This window comes from Eucyclogobius newberryi, unplaced genomic scaffold, assembly GCF_026437365.1.
Source record: "Eucyclogobius newberryi isolate DKJ021-1_F unplaced genomic scaffold, fEucNew1.0.hap1 SCAF_5, whole genome shotgun sequence".
NCBI classification, from domain to species: Eukaryota; Metazoa; Chordata; class Actinopteri; order Gobiiformes; family Gobiidae; genus Eucyclogobius; species Eucyclogobius newberryi.
In genome coordinates this window covers 31,893,820-31,914,935 of record NW_027316167.1, presented here as the reverse complement: position 1 = coordinate 31,914,935, position 21,116 = coordinate 31,893,820, and the positions used below count along the sequence as shown (strand labels likewise).

At 39.7% G+C, this 21,116-nt stretch overlaps 1 protein-coding gene across 2 annotated transcripts in view; it reads left to right on the top strand.

Moving 5' to 3' along the window:
• plekhg4 (pleckstrin homology domain containing, family G (with RhoGef domain) member 4) overlaps positions 1-21,116 on the top strand; it is a 92,325-nt gene that overhangs the window by 36,847 nt on the left and 34,362 nt on the right. For both annotated transcript variants that reach the window (XM_072464522.1, XM_072464521.1), the window contains exons 3-13: positions 1,259-4,658; positions 5,486-5,644; positions 6,193-6,316; positions 7,422-7,515; positions 8,797-8,883; positions 9,652-9,768; positions 12,384-12,482; positions 13,794-13,942; positions 14,491-14,629; positions 16,442-16,564; positions 18,801-18,995. In XM_072464522.1, the coding sequence (XP_072320623.1) occupies positions 1,259-4,658; positions 5,486-5,644; positions 6,193-6,316; positions 7,422-7,515; positions 8,797-8,883; positions 9,652-9,768; positions 12,384-12,482; positions 13,794-13,942; positions 14,491-14,629; positions 16,442-16,564; positions 18,801-18,995 (4,686 nt within the window). The remainder of the gene's footprint in view (positions 1-1,258; positions 4,659-5,485; positions 5,645-6,192; positions 6,317-7,421; positions 7,516-8,796; positions 8,884-9,651; positions 9,769-12,383; positions 12,483-13,793; positions 13,943-14,490; positions 14,630-16,441; positions 16,565-18,800; positions 18,996-21,116) is intronic.

Below are 21,116 nucleotides of genomic sequence, written 5' to 3'. Positions count from 1 at the left end.
CGATCAAAATATGAAAGACAATGTCTTTTTACAATATCAACTGTGTGAGAAGTTGTGTAATAATATGTTTTTGCCTTTACCACATGTGGATAAAGGAGATAGAGCATGAAGTAAGCCACTGATTACCGGAGGATTTCTTTCACACTCTTCATGCATTTTCCTTTGCTCTGTTGTGTTTGCAGAAGCCTTCAGTTAGATTAAAAGACTGTACTTGTGATTCAGACTTGACTCTCACTGATTGGCCCACAGCCCTTCCCTCTCCAACACTCTCTTGTTTCTTCTCTTCCTCTGTCCCAGGTCTAGTCGGTTCTTGCCCGATGAACTGTTGCGTATCTATGCCATGTATCATGTTTGGATAAGGTGACTCGTTCGATCGTTGCTCACCTTGCGAGGAGTGGCTTTAGTGCAAATCAAGAAACTCCCAATGGCAAATATGTGCAGAGGAGTTTGTACAAAGAGTTATTGTTTTAAGTTATACCATTTTACACACAAAAATAGACTGCTTCCAGTTAGAAGTCACTACATGACCAGAAATGAATTGTTTTTAATTAACCTGAGTGCAAGAAAACAGGAAATAAAAGATTGTAATTTTTGACTGGCCATGGCAACTTCCTCTGTGTTATTTTTCATGATATTACATTGTTTTTATTTGCTGCATCTAAATGCTTATTAGACACACGATGAATATTTTATACTTCATACATTTTACACATAAAGATTCTATATAATCATAAAGCTAACTTGATTGGGGAAATGCACTTTTATGGTCATCACGAAATTATACCGGTATATTCCATCTTTTGATATTGGTATTAATATTGAAAAATTGGCCGATATTAGGCATCAATATTTTTTGGGCGGGGCCCCTGGTCTGTGTGTACCCATGTGTTTTTCCCTAGTTTATCCTTGGTGCATCACATTTGTCTGTTTGAACAATTGGGCTAATAATACGGTTGTGTGTTTATACAGTTATGCCACAAATTATTTTATATAATTGTTGAGAAATGCATTATTATTTTTTACAAAAGTGAAAACTTAATTTTTGATCTTTACTTCAACAAGATAGATTTGTGGGCCTTGGTATGGATTTTAACATCTAAATATTGTATTGGCTATCGTCGGCCACAGCACCAAGCTCCGAAAACCTTTTATGGACCATCCCTGGTCTGTGTCCTAAACTGTGCATTAGTCTACTGTTGTTGGGCTTTCTTGTGTATATTGTATACATATCTAATCCCTCTTCTCTTTCTGCCTCCAGCTGCCGTACTGTGGTCTGCTCTTCCGTCACGAGGGCTGGCCGCTGTGCCTCCACGAGAAGATAGTCGTCCAACTGTGTCACCTGGACCAGCGTCTGCTCCGGCCGGGCGACTTCTACCTCCTGGTCTCCCCTTCCTCCTCCTCGGCCTCCTCGTCCCGTCACAGCTCGTCCCGCTCTGGCCCGCCCACTCCTCGCCTCCTCCTCTGCAGCGTCTCCACGACCAGCCGCCATGTGGAGGAGCAAGAGATACTGGAGCTAGCGCTGAGCTCAGTGTTCACCATGGCCTGGCTGGACTCCGTCAACCGGGACCGCGAGCAGAGGGGTTTGTCGAAAATGGAGAGGCTTTTGCTCTCCGCACACGGGGATGTCTTCCGGGTGCCCTGGGAGGATCTGGTCTACCCGCAATTCGTCAGCCGACCTAGAACTTCGCTAAAAGATGCTTCTGTAAAGGATGCTACTTTCAGTTCCTCTTTAGAAGAAGATTCAACGCAAGAAAAGACTTTGTTATGCACTTTGGGACAAGATGAAACGGCGTTGGCGTGTTCTGTCAACCAGTCGACGCCAAGCAGCGACGATTCTGACTCCGAAGGCGATTATGTGGAGTTGACGGAGTTGCAGTTGCCGCGGTTTTCGCCCCAAAAAGGCTCGCTGACGCAACTGATCAGCCAGCAGCACAAAGCGCGGACCGGCACTCAAACGCCCGACAAAACAACCACGCAAAATGTTCCCACGCAGTTTCAAAACACTCCAAAACTCTCACCGCCCGCATCAAAAGACTCGCCCAGCTCGTGTACGTCGAAACACAATGATTCAAAGACTATTGAGGAAGAAGGCGGCGCTGTAGCTGTCAATGGACCTGTTATCCTTACACCAGTCGCTCAACCATCCACTGATGAGAAGTCTGTTAGCGACAAGAGCCTAACAGAAGGTACGAACTTGACCAGAAGTTCACAACAAGATGAAAAGAAAGTTCTGGACCCTTTAGCTGTTGAAGTAGACTGTTTAGTGAATGTAGCTTGGATTGAAGAAGGAAAGGATGGAGCGATTGATAGTAAAAGTGTAGAGGAGGAAAAGGAGGTAAGGTTGATTGGCAGAAACGTGGAGGACGATAGAGCGGCGGCGGTAGAAGCTGTAGGCGAGACGCAAGACAAATATGAAAGAGAAGAGGAAGAGATTGGACATTTGGATCAAAGTGAGGAGCTGAATACTGGGGAAATGCTATGTACAGATTTGGAAAACGCAGGCGTGCAAGAAGCATGTGTAGAGATCGTACCATTGTATTTAGCAGGGACCAATTTGGAAAACGATAGAGAAAGTGCTTATCTTGATACTGGAGAAACTCGACAGGAGGACAATACACTTAATTCCGAAAATGTTCAAACACTACACTGTAGAAACACCGGTGAAACATTAGGAAATGTTGAACTGTCACTAGACGCTTACATAGATGACCGATGTCTGAAGCACGCCAAACTGTTACAAACGCGCATTCTATATTTAGAGGCCACAGATTCTCGGAACTTTGAGCTTTTTGACACGCCAGATGTCAACGAAAAGGAGGATTTTGCTGAGCTGAAATTGCAGTTTTCAGAAACGAAGATATTGCCGCACAAACTGGATGAAGGTTTTCTGGAGGTAAACCCAGACGACCAGTGCGAAATGGAAAAACAATACCAACTGTTTCAGGATAAGATGCAAAGATTGAATGCTGAATTTGAGAACGCACAATATCATCTCACCGAATTGCCAGAAAGTAAGTCTTTTGACGATGACGACCCAGATTTTGAATTGGAAAAAGAAACTGTCGAACTATCGGCGAGTCCACATAGACTCTCAAAAGAAGAAATTGAAGAAATGGAAGAAATTGCTTTGGATTTGGACAGAAGTGAAGAGATGGAATCGCAAAATACACTTGCTCATATTGTAATTAAAGGGAACCATGAAGAAGACGTGCCAGATGTGCAGGAATTTCTTTGTGAAAATGCAGGGAAAACGTCTGTACTTTACAGTCTGGAAGCTGTGCATGATATAAGCACTGATGAGAGGAAGTCAGATTTTGAAAATGGCAATATCCAACTTAACGAGCAACGTGTCACCAAACCGCACGAAGATTTGGCTGAAAAACAAACTTGTGAAGAAGGGAAATGTCCTGAAACACAAATGCATCGTCTGGGCTTTGAAACGACCAATGAACAAAACTTGGACCATCTCGAAGTTCAACATATTCTGTCTGAAATGGTGGACACAGTTGAGGCAAAGACGAGCCTGCCAACGATGGACGGATTGGTTAAAACGCACGATTCAAACTCGACTGTTAATTTGTTAGAGCAGCAGATCGATCATTTAGAGACAGAATTTAACCAATTGCTGAGTAAAATGAAGCAAATAAACCATGCAGATTCTGAAAAGCACAATTCTGTTAGAAAAATGAAACAAACGGCCTCGCCAGGCACATGCAGGGAAATTGTCGAACCAGAAAATGTCGCAACAGTATTATATTTTGAAGAAGAAACATTGCAAGTTGAAAATATTTCTTGCGAGATGTCTGCTCATGATGAAGAGGTGGATTTGCAAGATCAAACAGAAAGTCTACAGGGAAAAGAAGAGGCAGAGTTTATACAAGAGTCTAAAACGCAAGACCGTAACAATAACGAATCGATACAAAGCTCAGACGAAGCGCTTAAAATGGATGAAACGTTGCAACTTTCTGGAAAAATAGAATCTCAAGAAAAGTCCGAGACGATTGAAGATGTAACTGTTTCCAACCAATCAGAGGCTCAGAGCTCAAGTTTACACAAAGAGACAGAGCCGTCCTCCGAGGATACAACTCCGTGCTTTAACAACGTGAATGAAAAGGCAAAAACCGAGCACGTCTTGACAAAGTTGGACAAAATCGCTGAACCTTCTGAAATGCAGCTGTTATCGTCACTGGAATTGCCGGCTAGTGTTGAAGATTCAAACGTTCCAGAGCAAACAGAAGTTGAAAACACAAGTTCATCTAAAGAAATAGAGCCGTTCATGGAGACCGAAACTCCTGGGTTAAACTCTCAGATTTCGAATCCAGAAAATCAAAAGAACGGAAATGCCAACACGGAGCGCTTATTGTCAAATTTGGAAACGGTGCAGACGGAAAGTTGTGAATCGCCTAAAACAGTGGAAGAGACGGCGACGCCTTTAACGTTTCTGTCAGAAAATGGGCCTGAAAATGAGGAGATGAAAGTCGACAATTTGGAAACAAAAAGTACAAACTCTGAGCATCGGAACGGACACGTGGCGATGCCAAAAGTGCATCAAGCAGATTTACAGGAGCCGGCCAATGGACCTAAAGTGAAGACAGGACAAACGGTGGAGGTTTTTGAGTCGAGGAAAGGACAAAACGTTACTAAAGTTCCCACTGAAGGTACAGAACCAGTGTCTCGTCTTCCAGTGGCAGTTCCCATTCTCCATCTCCTCTTCCTCCTCCTCTTCTCTTTTATAACGACAAACAAACATTATCCTTGTATTCATGCACTGAAGATCTATTTCCACCGATCTATATCCTTCTCTGCAGACAAAATAACACATTTCCTTCTTTTCACAATCTTTTTTCAACCTAAACTCTTGAAAAACTGTTTAATTGGTGCAGGCTATAGCTTTAGATGTTTTGTTTGTAATATCGAGGAGATTTGTATGACAAGGCTTCAAAGAATATTATTTAACATGTTAATTAACTAACATTTACTGTTATCATATCATATCATGTTAGCATAACAATCAATTGGGACTAGAAATTTAAAAAGATTATCTTAGTTGTATTTTGTGTAGTTATTTGGACTTTAAGAGACTAAAACTCAAATGAAAGACATTTTTATAAACAAAGACAGCGGCATTATCAAATGTCAAAAAAGAAGATTGAATTATCACTAATGTACTTTATTCATAAATATTCTCCATGTAGAAGTCTTCAGGCACCAAATTTCCACTTGTATTTGATTGATAATGCTTTTAAAAAGTCTTGGTGAACAATGGAAATAATAGATTGACTAGTCTGAATAAATAATAACAATTGCTGACTAGTTTACTACTATTGTTATGATGATTGTTGCAGTTCAGTTTTAATTTGGGTTTATCCCTGTTATAGTTTGCAGTTAAGCTTTAAAACCGTTGCTAACAGCTGAAGCTTTCCTTTAAAGTATGCTAAACTTTTTAAATACTGTGAGTTCAGATCTGAAGTATATTTCTGTGCAGGTTCAAATGCTGTGCACCCAAAAGCTGGTCTGAGCAACGGTTCAGTCCCAAAACCAGCAGAACGTCCCACGTGTCTGTCTGTCCCGCGGCAGCTGTCCAAGTCGCCTCAGTCCAGGTTCAACAAGATCCTGCTGAGCTCCGGAGCGCTCTGTCTGCCTGGTGAGGAGTACACTTCATTTATGTCATTTATGTCATGTTGTGTGTGGTCAGAACGTGCTCGTGGACAGTCAAATCCAGTATAAATACCAGGGCTACACAATATAGAGCAAAAGTATCGCAATATTGATCAATACTGCAACAAACTTCAAGGTTCTCCATCGGTGTGTGAGTTTTTAAAAGAAAAATATAAAGATACTTACTTTTTTACTATTAGATTTGATGTAATCTTGGTTTTGGCAATGTAAAGTCGGAATTGTAAGTCGAGGCGTTCTCATTTTGATTTCAGCTGTAATTAACGAGTCAAAAAGTACTAAAACTACACATATACTGTACTGTAGCAATATTTCCCAATATCGTTCAGCCCTAATGAATGTCAACTCAAAGTCAAGTCAAGTCGATGTTAATCACTGCAAAAAGCCGTTTTCGTGATCACAACTAGAACAAAAAAATATTAGATCATAGTTTTAATGGGGAATTCCTATCGACCTCCAATAAACATCAAATTTAAATGTTGTATTGATGTTTAAAAATGTGTTTTCTTTTGTCAGGAGCCAGAGACCGAAGTGGCAGAGCGTTGGTGACGGTCGACACCAGAAACAGCGTTTGGCTCAGTCCAGACTGTGACAGCGCTGAGCTGCTGCAGGTGCTGCTCTACTACCACGCCACGCTCAGGTGAAACGCTTTACTGGCTCTGTACTTTACAAATGAAGGTATTAAAGAGTATTTTTAGCCCTGTTTTCACCGTATTCACTGCCCTTGATTTGGACCTTGACCATGAGGTTCAGGAAGTCAATTTACCATCAATTTTTTCTCGTAGACTTTCAGGAAATGTATATTAAAAGTTTGAAATCTTGCTCGGGACTAATCAGCGATGTGGAAACTAAACGGCATTTGTATAAAACCAGTTTCTGAAACTTTATAAATTGTTATTAATACATTTTGCTGCTGAGTTGTTGCACTAAAAACAACTGCATTAAGAACATAAGTCACAAACACCTTCTTATCTTATCTTCACTGTGTTAAACTCTTAATATTTAGATTTTGTATAAGTTTGAGGTTGAAATGAATGGAAAATTTACAAAGTGGGCGGGACTGTCAACATTCATCCATGTTAAAACAACTTATAACTATAGGTACTCATTTGAAGTATCAATACTGGATATATATACTATTATAATTGTGGTATAACTTTATTATAATTAAGTCAATATCAAGCTTTTGACATTTTTACAGCTGCTGTTCTGGTCATTTCCTTGTCACAGTATTTTACATTACCTGTATTATCAACTTTATTACCCATAAACTTAAACGTTATTTATAGTTTCATTAATTCAGTTTAGGGCTGCAACAACAGATGAATTAATTGATTGATTGCAACTAATTATTGGGATAATTGTCAAGTAATTTAGTAATGGAATAATCGTTTTCTGGACGTTTTCTGGACGTTTTATGACTCAGACATCAAAACGACACAGGACACATGAACTTTTGATCATATATGAGAAAAATTTGATATTTATTGGCATTCCAACTAATTAATCGAAAGAATAATCACTAGACTAATCGATTATCAACAAAATGGGAACTGTTTTACTACAGAATGAACTGATATATAATAATAAAATGATACCACTTTATAATAACTGCACACATAAAGCAAGAAAAAAGACTTAATTAAAAATAATAAGTGTTTTTTATTAATTAAAGTTGGAAAAGTTGATTTTAAAGGTTGAACTGGATTAGTAGATTGAGTAACTCTGTTTGTGTGCGGGAGCAGGAAGGAGGTGCAAGCCCTGGGCCTGTCCGTTTTGATGGACGTCCGGAGAGCGCCCCCTGTGGCCGCCCTGTACACCGCACTCCGCTCTCTGCAGGTGAGTCCGGCCGTCGGTTACAGTGTCAAAAACGCTTTACAGCAAAGTGACAGAAGAGCGTAATCAAGACTCGAGGGCCAGTGATGCACCGTCTGCAAATGCTTTAGCTTTGAACTCGGGACGTTTGTTTTCCTGGTAATAAACATGCCAGAGCCGGTGAGATGAGGACGATTTGCTTTGATGCTGTTCACGTGGGGTTTAATTCACTTTACTGCATGAAAGGATTACAGACAGAGTAACAGCGTTGTTTTGTATCACATTTTTATAAACTTGTAGTGAGTGGAATGCGGAAAGTCAAATTTAAAAGTGCTCTGTGTCAGCAGCATGCCCTTCATGAAAGTGGATTTAATGACATATTGTGGAACATTCCAGGCCTTCAAGTGGTCACAATTATCCAATCAGAGGCTGTATTTATTTCTGTGTAATAATAATAATATAGAAATAAACCTCCACCAATGAACTAGTTATTGCCGAAAACCTTGAACAGTTTGTAGTTTGGTTGAGTGAGTATCAGTTGTGGAAAGTAACAAAGTACAAAGGTAAAAGTACTGTGCGTAAGTAAAAAATGTAGGTATCTGTACTTTTTAAGTCCTTTTTACAGAGGAGACTTTTTACTTTTACTTCACTACATTTAAAAACAGGTATTTGTACTTTCTTCTCCACTACATTTAAAAAAAAAAACGAAACTAAAAAGTACTTTTTACATTTATTAAGGCGTTTTGCCCAAAGGTTTGGGTTCAATTTCTGCTCGAACAAAAATATACACATGAAATTCACTAGATTGTTATTGCTTCTGTTGACCAAAGAGTAAATCAAATCCGTGTGAAATACCTCTACTTTCTTACCTTTTTAAGTACATTTTAAACCACTATGTCAAAACTTCTAGTCAAGTGTATTGTTTATGTGCTCATTTTACTTTAATTTTGTGTTTTTTTTTCCTCTCTGTAGTATATGTACTTGTGTGTTCTTACCCACTTCTCGGGCTCCTGGTGTAATATTCCACCCATTTCACGTTGTGTACATTTGTAACCACAGAACCGCTTTGTCAAAACTACAACATTTGAATTTTGGAAAAGTGTACGCTCCAAATGAGGTGGTACCGCTGTTTTGAACGACCCAATTACCACCGTTTAACGACAAGCAATTCAATAGACTTTCTGTTCCTTTTTAGTTTCCTTTTAACCAATTCTTTTCGCCTAACTTATTGTCAGATCAAAGGTTGTGTTTGTTTCTCCTTTTGAATGTTTCTAACTCCTTTATTGTCGTGTCTGTTCTCCACAGGACGGGACTCCAGGCTCTGTCCACAAAGTCATGCTCTTGATAAATAAAGATTCACCGCTGCGTCTGGACAAACCGCCTTTTCTCGAGGTAAAGCTAGAGCTGTCGAACTTTAGGCGATTCTTTGATTGATGCCGTTTAGATGCGACAACGGCGGTGAAAGGAAACGGAAGTTAGCTAAAGGTTTGAGAGCGGGTCGTGAGTTTAAAGCTGCGTTCACACTCGCACAGTCACCACGTCAAAATGGGGACCAAACCGGGACTAAACCTGGACTAGATGAGGACTAAACGAGGACTAGGACAGGACAGGATTAAAATGAACAAAATGTACGACCTAATAACAACAAGCTTGAACCCTAATATGCACATACACAGTTTTCTAATACTTCTCTCTATGAATAGTTGTTTTTGCATAAACTCTTTGTGATTATGGGTCTGATACACGTTGAAATCATTGAGATACTGAAATGGTTTGAGAGCCTTTTCCACTTTAGTCGCCTAATCGATCGACAGGGCATGTCTTTAGTTAATCATTCAGCATCATCTACCTTATTAATACAGAACAATATAATACAATTTATGTATTTTGAGGTTATAAAGGTCAGAACAGTAACGTTAAAAATCACTTTGAATGTATTTTTCAGCAGTTTTAGCGACAGTGGCCTTTAACCGTGTGCCGTACGCTGGATGAGTGCTAAAAAAACAATTGTGAACATGATAAACGTAACAAAGACCTGTCCAGACAATCACTTACTTAACGTTCAAGTTTAGCTAGACATTAATTAAAACATTTTTCCTGCATCTTTGTGTCGTCTTTACCGGTTGGTTTGTTGGTAAAGTTGACGTTGTGTGGTTGCAGGTGGAGATGTTGTACTCCATGAAGTCTCTGCAGAAACACGTGGATCTGAGGCAGCTCCCCGTCGAGTTCGGAGGCTCCTCCCACTTCAGTCAGAGCAGCTGGCTTTGCTACAGAGGGGTGAGCGAACACGGCACCGCGAACACGGCATCACAAACCCACAGAGACAACCGTGGCACAAGGATCCATCTTTGAATTTTATTATTTGATCACATTTTTGGAGTTTAAATGTCACTTATTGCCTTTATGTTTATGAAAATTCTATAGCGTAAAACAGGGCTCTTCAACGTAAGGCTCGGAGGCAGATCAGGTCCGCCAAACGATCTGATACGGCCCATGACCCATCCCCCAAATATATATATTGGAATTGATCTACGGAGCTCATATTTCACTCATTAATGCGTTTTTATGGTCTGATTGGAAATAATTAATACCATGTAACAAATTTACTCTATAGCGCCTCCTACACATTGTGTGAAAAACTCAACATTGTCTGATTTGTTTGACACTCATGGATTATATTCTACTCAAGACGTCATGAAAAAAAGTGCATTGCAGATATTGTGTATTTTCACAATTGGCCAGCAGGGGCGCAATTAATGCCTTCACTTCCTCTTTTATTTTGATAGAACATTTCCTCTCGTGCCGTGGTCTTAGTATTAGCGGTAGCATCAGTATTAACGGCGGGTCTCTGTTGCTAGGTGACGGGGGTACAGGGAGGAGGGGGTCTAAAGAAGTAAAGAATAAAGTCTAAAGAATAAAGTCTAAAGAATAAAGTCTAAGAGAATGCAGTATCGGGGCAATCGCGATGGGGATCGGGGATGGAAGACGTTCTGGACGGCGTGGAGGAGCAGCCTTTTCTGCCTGCACGTGCCCGGAAACGTAAAAAATCCCTTAGCTCGTCCGAGGGTTCTGAAGCTATTGATGTCCGGGGTGAGAGCAGAGACTGTAAGGTGATCATAAAGCTTGCACAGGAAAGTGCATCCTTTAAGGAGTGGAATTCAGTGGCATTGTCAAAGAGCCTAACTGTAGCTGTGGGAGTGATCAAGAGTGCGAGTGTCCTTAGAGATGGCTCGCTGCTGGTCGTGTGCAAGGACGCGGCTCAGCAACGGAAGGCGATTGGAACTACACGTCTGGGTGGAAAGGACATTCTTGTGTCTGATGCTGAAAGAAACACGGTCAGAGGAGTTATCGTAGGTGTCCCTACGGCGACGTCTGTGGATGAAGTTAAGGAGAATTTGACGGGAGTTACGGTGGTGGACGCTAGGCGGTTGAAGGTGACCCGGTCTGGGGTAAGATGTGACAGCTTGTCGGTAATGGTAACACTTGAAGGGAGGTGCCTGCCTAGTAAGGTGTTCATTGGGTTCATGTGCTATAGCGTCAGGCCATATGTTTCGCCGCCCCTGCGTTGCTTTAAGTGCCAGCGCTTTGGGCATATTGCAGCGGTCTGTAGAGGGAGGCAAAGGTGTGGTAAATGTGCAGGAGATCACGAGTATGGGAAGTGTGACGTGGGTGCAAAACTGAAGGGCTGTAACTGTGGGGAAGAACATAGCTCTGCCTACGGGGGATGCAGGTTTAGCAAAAGAGCTGCTGAGGTGCATAAAATAAAGGTCTCTCAAGGTATATCCTATGCAGATGCAGTCAAGAAAGTTTCAAGTAACGAGTTTAGAGTAAATACAGAGAGAGGAGCCAGCGCTGCTCCCAGCCAGGGCGAAATGAGAGAGGCCAGCGTGGCTCCCAAGAAGTGTGAAGGTTTCAAGAGTGGAGGTCCCAAGTGTGCAGGTTCCAGAATTAATGAGAATACCCTGGTTGTGGATAGAGAGGATTTTGTACTCTTTATGGTGGATGTTGTAAACTGTGCTGCTCAGACTCAAAGCAGAACTGAAAGGATCAGGATCATTGCTAAAGCTGCAGGGAGATTCCTTGGAACATAGGAGCTTGATTGGGCAGATATAGAAAACAGGCTAAAGGCACTAAATGGGAGTCGGAGTGATGGGGGTCTGCTTTTGGGGAGTCAGGGTGATCAGAGTGACGAGATGGGGGTGGGGGTGGTCTCCTGTCCTCGCCCAGTCTCGTAGACGCACGGCTACCAAGCGGCGACATCAGTGGACATATTAAAGCCTATAGAATGAAGCCTAAAGAATAAAGCTGTACGGTGGAAGCACCGAACGTCAAAGAAGGAGAGGAAGATGAAGAAGAGTCTCCCTGGAATAAAGCCGGTTGGTCTCTGAAACAACAACAACTATTCTAGTCACAAAGACATATCATGACCTCATGGGCTTTGTAACACCAAAGCAATGGAAGGAGTACTTTTACGGACTACGACAGAGTCTGAGGACTACGACAAAGTCTGAGGAATAAAGTCTGGCGGTAATGCAACACTTGGATGCCAACCGCCATAAAACAACAACAACAACAACAACAACAGTCTGGCGGTAATGCAACACTCGGATGCCAACCGCCATAAAACAACAACAACAACAAAACACGGTTGCGCTGGAAGGCGGTCGCGCGGGAAAACGGTCGTGCGGGAAGGCGGTTGCTTTAATTATTATTTCTATTTTAAAAAAAGGAACAGCTGCAACAAAACATGCAAAGTAAATCCCAAAGGGTAAAAAAGCCTGCAAAGTATAAGACGACCTGACAGTGTTATATAATCGTACTAATATAGAACGATGTAAATCCAAGCTTCAAAATTGTGTTGAAGCTTTAACACGTTTCTGCGGGTTTTTCAGAGAGTGGAGACTTTGACGAATCAGTGCAACAACGTGATCGGGCTCCTTCAGAAAACCATCCACATCCTGGAGTCCACGTCTTTGCCTCCCGACGCCCAGGTAACGCCTTTTAAAAGAGTTTCTACACGTCTCCAAAAGTCACTAACACTTAATGAAGATGGGCCTTTGGACTTTTTCTTCATTTTTTCCTTTTTGTCCACCATCTGATGGAAGGAAACTATGAAGCTGCTGGTATGTTAAATATAAAAAGAAAGCAACAAACAACAAATAAAAACTCTAAAAAATTTGAACTAAAATGTATAGGGTTTTATATGGATTCTGCCTGGACTTTTTTTTTACTTTACTTTTTAAAACACATTTTTGTCAAATTAGCTTCAGTTTTTAAAAAGGAATTGTCAAAACTCAACAAGTGCCCAAACTAGTGTCAATCCTCCACAGCCAGCTTTACTTATTCATATATTTAAGAAAATCAAGGCGGAATTTAAAATCTGAAATTCCTCCTTCACACTTCTAATCAGAGTAAATCAGACAAACAGAATTCTCAGCTTCACAAAGAGTCCAGACGTGGCTTTGTGATCCAAAGAGTTCTAGAACACCTCATTGTAGTCTGGAGATTTATGGAAAATATGCTTTCTGTAATTAACGTTCTTGATTGAAGAAATAGTTTATTAAGAATGATTCAGCCGTTTATGAATACCCCAATACTTGACTTTTTGTTCATTATGAAAGTCTTTGTTTATGGTTTATTAAGGTTATTTAAGGGGTAGTTATTACATTATACAGTGGGACAAAATAATCTGTTATTAAAAGTCTGTTAAAGGGTCTTAAAAACTGTAAATACATTGATAATTCTCTGCAGAGGTTCTGTTCAAAGACGGAGCTGTTCACAATCATTTTACATTTGACTTGTATTAGTGTGTCAGGGATTTAATGTAACTCAACCTGATGTTTGGATGAGACTTTGACATTTATCCACTGGTTCCTTAACACTAAGCTGTTGATAACACAAACTTGAAGGATTATGTCAGAGATGTTTTGATAAGTGCAAGTGTCGTTTCACATGAAAACACTGACGAGCATGATGTTTATGTTGAGATGAATTGGCCTCAAACGCACATTTTAAATACTGTGCCGTGTTAATTTTTAATGCGATCTCATGTGCTCATGAAATGTGCGTTTTGTGGGGTTGAAATTTGAATAAATCAAGCTTAGAATTGGATATCAACAAACGCTTCTGCACGAGCTGTTAAAAAAAATCATGTTTAGATACAAGATAGTAAAGTTTTATGTGCGTATGTTCTACTTTAAGCGCTGATTTTTGTCTACGTGGGTAAACAAATGAGAGAAAACTGACCAAAAAAAGAGAAGAAAATTAGTTTATTGAAGTTGTTGTGCTTTTTTGCTTCCCAGAATGCCAAGCAGCTGCTGTCTAAATACGAGGCGGTGATGTGCAGCATTCTCCAGGACAGCCAATTGGTCCAGCTGCAGCAGGAGGGCGGGGCTTCGCTGTCGCGGCTCCGACGAGACGAGAGCTGCGTCTGTGACACCGACGACTACAAGTAACTTTAATTCTCCTTTGTAAAGCACGTGGAGTCACTGCTTTGCCTTGTTTATCCATCTAAAACTTAGCCGTGTTTTTACTTAAGCTAGTTAATTTTTTTAAGTAATTCTTATTTTTATTTATTTTAGAACATAAAACAGCTAAAATACTAATGGCTAGAGTTAAATTAGTGTATTTTTTTATTTTGTATTAATAATATTTGTTTTGTTTTGTAGATAAGGCAATAAAGCAGAGAATGACCTTGACATAGGACAGAGAAATAAAATAAAATAATAATTACAAGAGTTACAAAAGAATGTACAATTTTCCTTGGTGGTAAAGTGTGCAATGAATCCGTAGATTAAATTAAAAACTATTGTGGCAGTCTGCGACAGTCTATTATAATCTCATATTAAACAAACAAACACATAATTTGAAATGGTAAAGGTGTTTAAACCAGGCTCTGATGTGACAAAACCACTCACTTTCTCCATTGAAATCACATTATGTTCCACTTCACTTCCAGAATGTATCCTCACCTTTATAAAGTGAGTGTGAATGTTTCAGGGCCGCGGTGGAGTCGGTCTCGTCGCTCTACGATCAGGTGGACGAACTGCTGCACCGTCTGGTCACGTTGTCCAACTCCAGAACTCGAGAGGTCCACTTCATTTCGGAGTTCAGCGGACTGGAGTCTGGGTTCAGCGAGGTCGGTCTGAGAAAGAAATTTGAATAGTGTCGTTTTTAAGACTGTAAATGTTTTGTCACTCATCCAAGTGGCTTCTTCCCTTCCTCGACTTTTAAAGATGTCTATAATCCCTCTGTCTTCAAGTAGTGCAGCTTTAAAGCTCATCATGAGTTTAGGACAGTTTAACCTATAAAGAGAGAGATTTCAATGTTATTTTATGGTTGTTCTTTTTGTAGATCTACTGTATTTTTGTCAATGAATGGTCAATTTTGGATCATTCTTCATACATAAGACGCACCGGACTATAAGACTTATCAAATGAAACGAAACGTGTACCACACAAAATCGCTTCGAGGTCAGTAAGCACAAGCAGAACAAATCCATATATAAGACGCACTGGATTATAAGGCCCACTGTCATTTTTTGAGAAAATTAGTCTTTTAAGTGCGCCTTATAGTGCAGAAAATATGGTATATTATAGAGTACCTTTGCTTTTTTTGTGACGGTTTTACAGTTGGCATTTAAATCCAGATTGTGTTCTCCGCGGTGTGAGCCTCGGGTCAGATCGGGAGAGATAAGTGCGTCCTGACAGATACAATCTTCAGGAGGACGGTGTTTGAACAAACAAGTCTCAGCAGGGTTTGTTTATGGTCACACTTTCAAGAACTGTTCTCGTCCTGCGTTCGCATTTGCAGAGGTCGTGAAGGAAAAGGAACATTCTGACGGAGTAAAGTACAGATATAACAAATCTAAATCGACAAAGAAAATGTTCACACACTTCTTTATTTGTGATTTTGTTGCATGGGCTGCTTTGTGCTAGTCTCGCTGCTCATTGTATATTTTAGAGTCTGTTTAAAGTCTAGAAAATAGCTAAATTAGGTGGTGATTATTCCAAATAGTTGATTAGTTGCAGTCGAGTTGCAGTTTTTATTTTATTTTTAAATGTATTTTTTGTCCAGTTTACTCTCTGCATACAGGTAAACGTCAAAATGGTCCAAGCTGCTCCTGAAGATGTTTAAATATTCCATTGAATCCACCCACATCAAAAGATTTCTCTGGGACATATGATTTTTTATCCTATTGGAACATACACACTTTTGGACTAGATTTTGACACATCGTACAAAAGAATCTGTTGAAGTTGTAAGTCTGGATTTGACTGAAAATTTGCCTAAAAAGTCAAATTTCAATTTTTTTTTGTATCTAGTATGTTAACAAAATGAACTGAGAACTTTAAACCTGGCTCTGTCCATTTGTCAGATTTAAATATACCATATATGTGCAATTTTTAGCAGTTTTCTATTTGAAAACATGACACAATGAACTGGTAATACTTTTTTATCCTACATTTATGTGACATGGTTCAAATCTGTATCTATTTCTCTTCAACTGACGTGTCTCGCTTCAAACTCAACATTTACATTTTAATATTACTTACAAAATGATATTAAGTAAAGTGATCCGATATTACATTTAACTCTCATATCGTGGCTGTTGTAGAGCGTTTAAAAACAATGCCTTTATGTAAATGAGCAGGAAGCCTGTGGCGACGCTTGAATGGAAAAGTCAGAGGTTAAAGGTCAGAAAACCAATCAAGAAGCCGTGTTGATTTGAATATGAAGAAGGAAACTCGACACCAGCGCGATGCATTTAGTCAAGTCGAACATACGGACGACTTTCATATGCAAAACCTGAAGAAGAGCACTTTAATGCACTCAATCTCAGCACCCGTGTCATGTTTTTACACAGTTACCTGACATTTACCTTGATATAAACTGAAAAGCTAAAAAGAGGAATGACAGTCTAATATTGATGTGTGATGTTTTTGGTTCAGGTGCGTCGGTGGCTGGAGGAGGAGGGAGAGGTTCGTCTGAAGACTCTGGATGAACCAGAGGAGTCACTGGAGCAGCTCCTCAAACACCAGGAGGACTTCAAGGACTTCTGCCCCACGGCTCACGTACGACATCTTCTCACACTCGCACTTTTACTACAAACTAACTGCATTCTCAAAACGTACATGTCTGAGGTCTATAGAATGTGATCTTCACCTCAAAATAAGCATAGTTTTCGTCTTGCGTATACTAGTTCAGTTATGGATAAAAACATTCTAAAACTATTTAGGAAAAGTCTAAGTGATGTCATTATTTTCACAATATTTGTTGAGAATGGAGTTTTGTATCTGAGTTTAGATTTTTTTTAACAACTAATCCTTGTTTTACTATAGCAACAACAACATCATCTTCCTGAATTGATAGTTTTTCAACGTATTTTTTTTTGTATCGTGACATCCCTTTTTGAGAGTAATTGGGCTGCAAACATAAACACTAAGCGTGACTAGTTGAATCTATGTAATATTATTGTAGTTGTATTTGATAGTCGTTATCTGAACTAGACAAACTAAAGCATAAAAAAAAATACAATTTTTAAAACGAAACATTATCATTATTAAGAAATGTTTTGTTCTTTTTGACATTTTTACTTTTTACCCTACACACTTTACTCTGTAGAAGCTTTCAGTCTCCACATTTCAACCTTTTATTTAGTTGAAAATGTATATAAATAGTCTCAAAGTACAAAAGAAAAATTTGAAAAGTCAACTGCTAAAATAATTGTTAGTTTCAGCCTTAATTTCCTTGTAGAGAATGGTTTTATTTGTATTTATTGGATCTGCAATGGCTGAATGAATGAAGTTCAAACTAGTATTTGTTTTATTTTTTCAGTTTGGTTACACTTTGGAGGACTTTACCATATAATTGTTGCTGAATTTCAATCCACAAACTACATATTTAAGCTTCTAGACTCCCCCTTGTGGCTATCCTGTTGTACTGCAGCACACTTTTCCCGTCAGCACTGACAAACAACTGGCAGGCAAATCTAAAGATATGACTAATGGTGGAGTAATGGTGTGAAATATGTCTTTATGGCCACATTTCTGACTGTGATTCCCCGTTTGGCCGTATCCTGTCGTGTAACGTGCTGTGTCAGATGTTGAGCTGGAGCTGGAGCCCGGAGCTGCACGTTACATTCTTTCCTCGTGTCGGTACAAGAAATGATCACTTTATAGAAGCTGTAAATGGAATCTGTCCAAGCCTGTCGGATCGAATGCATATACTGTATCTGCTTTGAATGTGAGCGTTTCTGTTTTTTTTTTACTTTAAAGGAGACACGTTTTGCAAAATCAACGTTTTCAATCATGATATGAATGTCACCCTCTAGCAGTTGTGTTTAGAGTGGGTCGTGCAAGTTTCAGTTTTCTTGATTGACAGTCCCAGTGATCTTTTCAAAACTGTGAAACGCATAATATTCAGCAGCAATTTTGACACAATTGAGAATAAATCTGCAGCTCATTTGCGCGACCTGTAGCTCTCTATGCCGTATTTATCAACGGGTTTTCTTTATTAAGTTGTTTCGTTTTATTGATATTTGGATTTAAAATGACCAAAATAATGGGTTTCATAGATTTTAACGATATATTGCTGCAGAAAAAAGCATAGTTTGTCTTCTTGAACTAATTTGAGTTGAATAAGAAGTTGATTGTGCACAAAATTAATCAATAATCAGTGTTGACATCCAGGCTTTCTGTTTTTAATCATACATTTATTCACTGACATAACATTTGTAGAATAATCTTGACTATTATAATCTACTACGGTGTGTTTTATGGCTCATATTAGAGTAGTTTCAATATTCCTCAACCTCTTTGTCAATCTTGTTTGTTGAGATGCAATGATACTGTACAATATTTATTATGCCATTTTTATTGACCGTGTTTTAAACGTTTATGTCTCTGGAAATGCCCTGATAAGCCTTTGATGCCATCATTTCTGCCATCATTTAATTAATAAATGTTTAGACAAGACCACAAGATACTGTGAAACTTTGATCCCTGACAAGTGCAAGAGGAAGAACTGTAAACTTTAAATATCCTTTTTTGCTTTGCTGCGGCTGAACTTTGAATTTCCTTTGGGATCAATATAGTATCTATATATTTATTTACATGTATACTCCAAAATATCACTACTCTTGATACTGATACTGGTTTATTTTACACACAACACCCCAATCTTTAATAAAATATCTCTTTGCACGCTGTATACAACCGTAGTACTTTGTGTGAGATCATTTTGGTGCTTTGTTTACAGTATTTGAGTCACCAAAGCTGAACTGTACGTGTTCCCCGTGTGTCTGTGTAGGGCTGGTGCGAACGGGGCCAGAGCCTCCTGAAGCGCCTGGAGCACTGGGACAATATCTCCTCCTCCGCCGCGCTCCGGGCCTACGAGGTCAGAGTTCACGCCTTCTGGGCCCAGCTGCAGGACTTCTCCCAACGAGTCACCGCCACAGGACAAAACATCGACCGCGCCGTCCGACTCTACAGCTTCTTAGACGAGGTAACGGACACGTCTGGAGGTTTCATTATACTGTGTTTTATTCAAACAATCGGCTGTAAATTTAACTTTGGAGGCAGAACACAAAAGGTGGTGTTCACGGTCTAGTATTTGTCATCATTTCAGATGTGGAGCCTAAATATACACGTAATTCCATGATTTATTAACTCTTCCAGAACGGCTGCATGCTAAAGGCTGGTACAGTTTCATAGGTTACCTTTACATGGGAGAGTTAGCGTTAGCCTCTAAACATCTCAAACTATGACCACTCGACCACATGAGAGCAACACCAGAACCTCGATAGAAAAGCACAGGTTTGTGTAGATTGTTACCGTTATCCTGGACAATAAGGCACCAAAAACGTCAAAAAATACAGAGAACACGAGTGAACGTTACAAAGTGGAGCTGGAAGTTAGATATCGGCAGTTCTCACTCGTCAAAATGTATGTTTGTATTTGGCTGCTTTATTAAAATGGATGTGATGAACCGATTATATCCGTGCCAGGCTGTGTGTGGAGAGACTCTAAACACATCCGTGCCGGAAGGGTCTATACTGTATGTTTGGGTGGGAATCCAAACAAACGTTTGCCCTTGTCATTGTTCTCCAAAAACACTACTGCTAATTCAATTTTTTTCACCAACAATGGCATTTATTCATTAATTAATTTATTCATAAGGAGAATTTATTCCAAGGGCTTTACAGAACAGGAAAAGATGCATCAAAATCACAACACGAGCAAAACTCCACTTTGAAAGCGGAGCGTGCAGACAAAGGTTTGGAACATTGCTCTTTGTTCTGATTCCTGACGATGTGAGACGGGCCTCTTCTCTGACATAAACCTAAGAGTCACCCAATACGATTTGACACCATAACTGGCCGTGGTCGCTGGCGGGCCTGTCGTGTCCGCCAGACGTCCTCCGCCCCATCGCTCCCTCCCTCAGATCCTCCTCTTTCGGTCAGTCTGACAGCTTGTATTGAGGCCAGAGCTCAAACCGTGCGTGTGTGCGTCGTCAATATTCTTTTATGGAGAAGTCTGCGTGTCATAAAGGGTGTGTCAGGCCCGATTGTCTGTGCCCAGTGCAGCCTGTACAGTACGGGGGGGCGACATGTGGGACGCCCAAAGCACCAAATCTATGCAAATGACCAACGGGATCTCACTTTCTATTTTAGCGTTTGGTGTTTTCCAGAAGGAGGTGATGTCATACATGGAGAAAAAGTGATGGAAGTCCTTACACTTGCTAAATGACAACAAATGTCTGTGTTGTCTTCCTCTGTGCCCTTTTAATTATGAAAGTTTGGGAGTGGCAAAAGTGGCGATTCTGACGTAATATGCACGACATACACTTTGTAATAATGATATCATTCACGATTTGGCTGTGACAGGATTTTACCATTTTCTAATATTGATTTTATTTTGTATTTATATGTTTTGTACATATAAATGATAGTTTTACACCAATCCAGTCGGTATTTGTGGAGAAATTGTTGAAATGGAGTGACATCACACTAGATATACTCACTCCAGTCAAAGAATGACACAAAGAAACAACTTTTTTGACTTTCTAAACAATAATTCAACAAAATAAAGCCGCTCTCACATATTTCTATTTGTTACATTTTTTTTAAAATTGTGACATTAGATTAGGAAATTACACAGCAAACACTGGGCAAAAACTCTAGTGTGATGTAATCAATTACAAACAGGAAGTTAATTAGAAACCCAACTATTTTCTTTTCTTCAAAATTCAAAACATATTTTAACTACATTTTAGTTCAATGAGTCGTCCAACCTGTAGGGGGCATTTTAACAGTGCCTTTAGTAATACTTTGTATTTGTATTTACTTTATTTTATATTTATATTAAGTAAATATAGTAATATATATTATTCTTACTATCGAAGTTCTACTTTAAGTTATGCTTCCGCTCCTCACGTCTCATCTCTGCGATTTCTTCTAGAAAATGAGCTGCAATGAACACAAAAGTATATCATGTCCCAATATTTATCCCAGTCACCAGAGAAATGGTCCAGTCCTATTTCTCAACCAATACCTGTGTGGAGACTTTCTTTAGAACCAACTGATTCAAGAGTACAGTAACTCTGCTTAAAAATGATATTCAGATG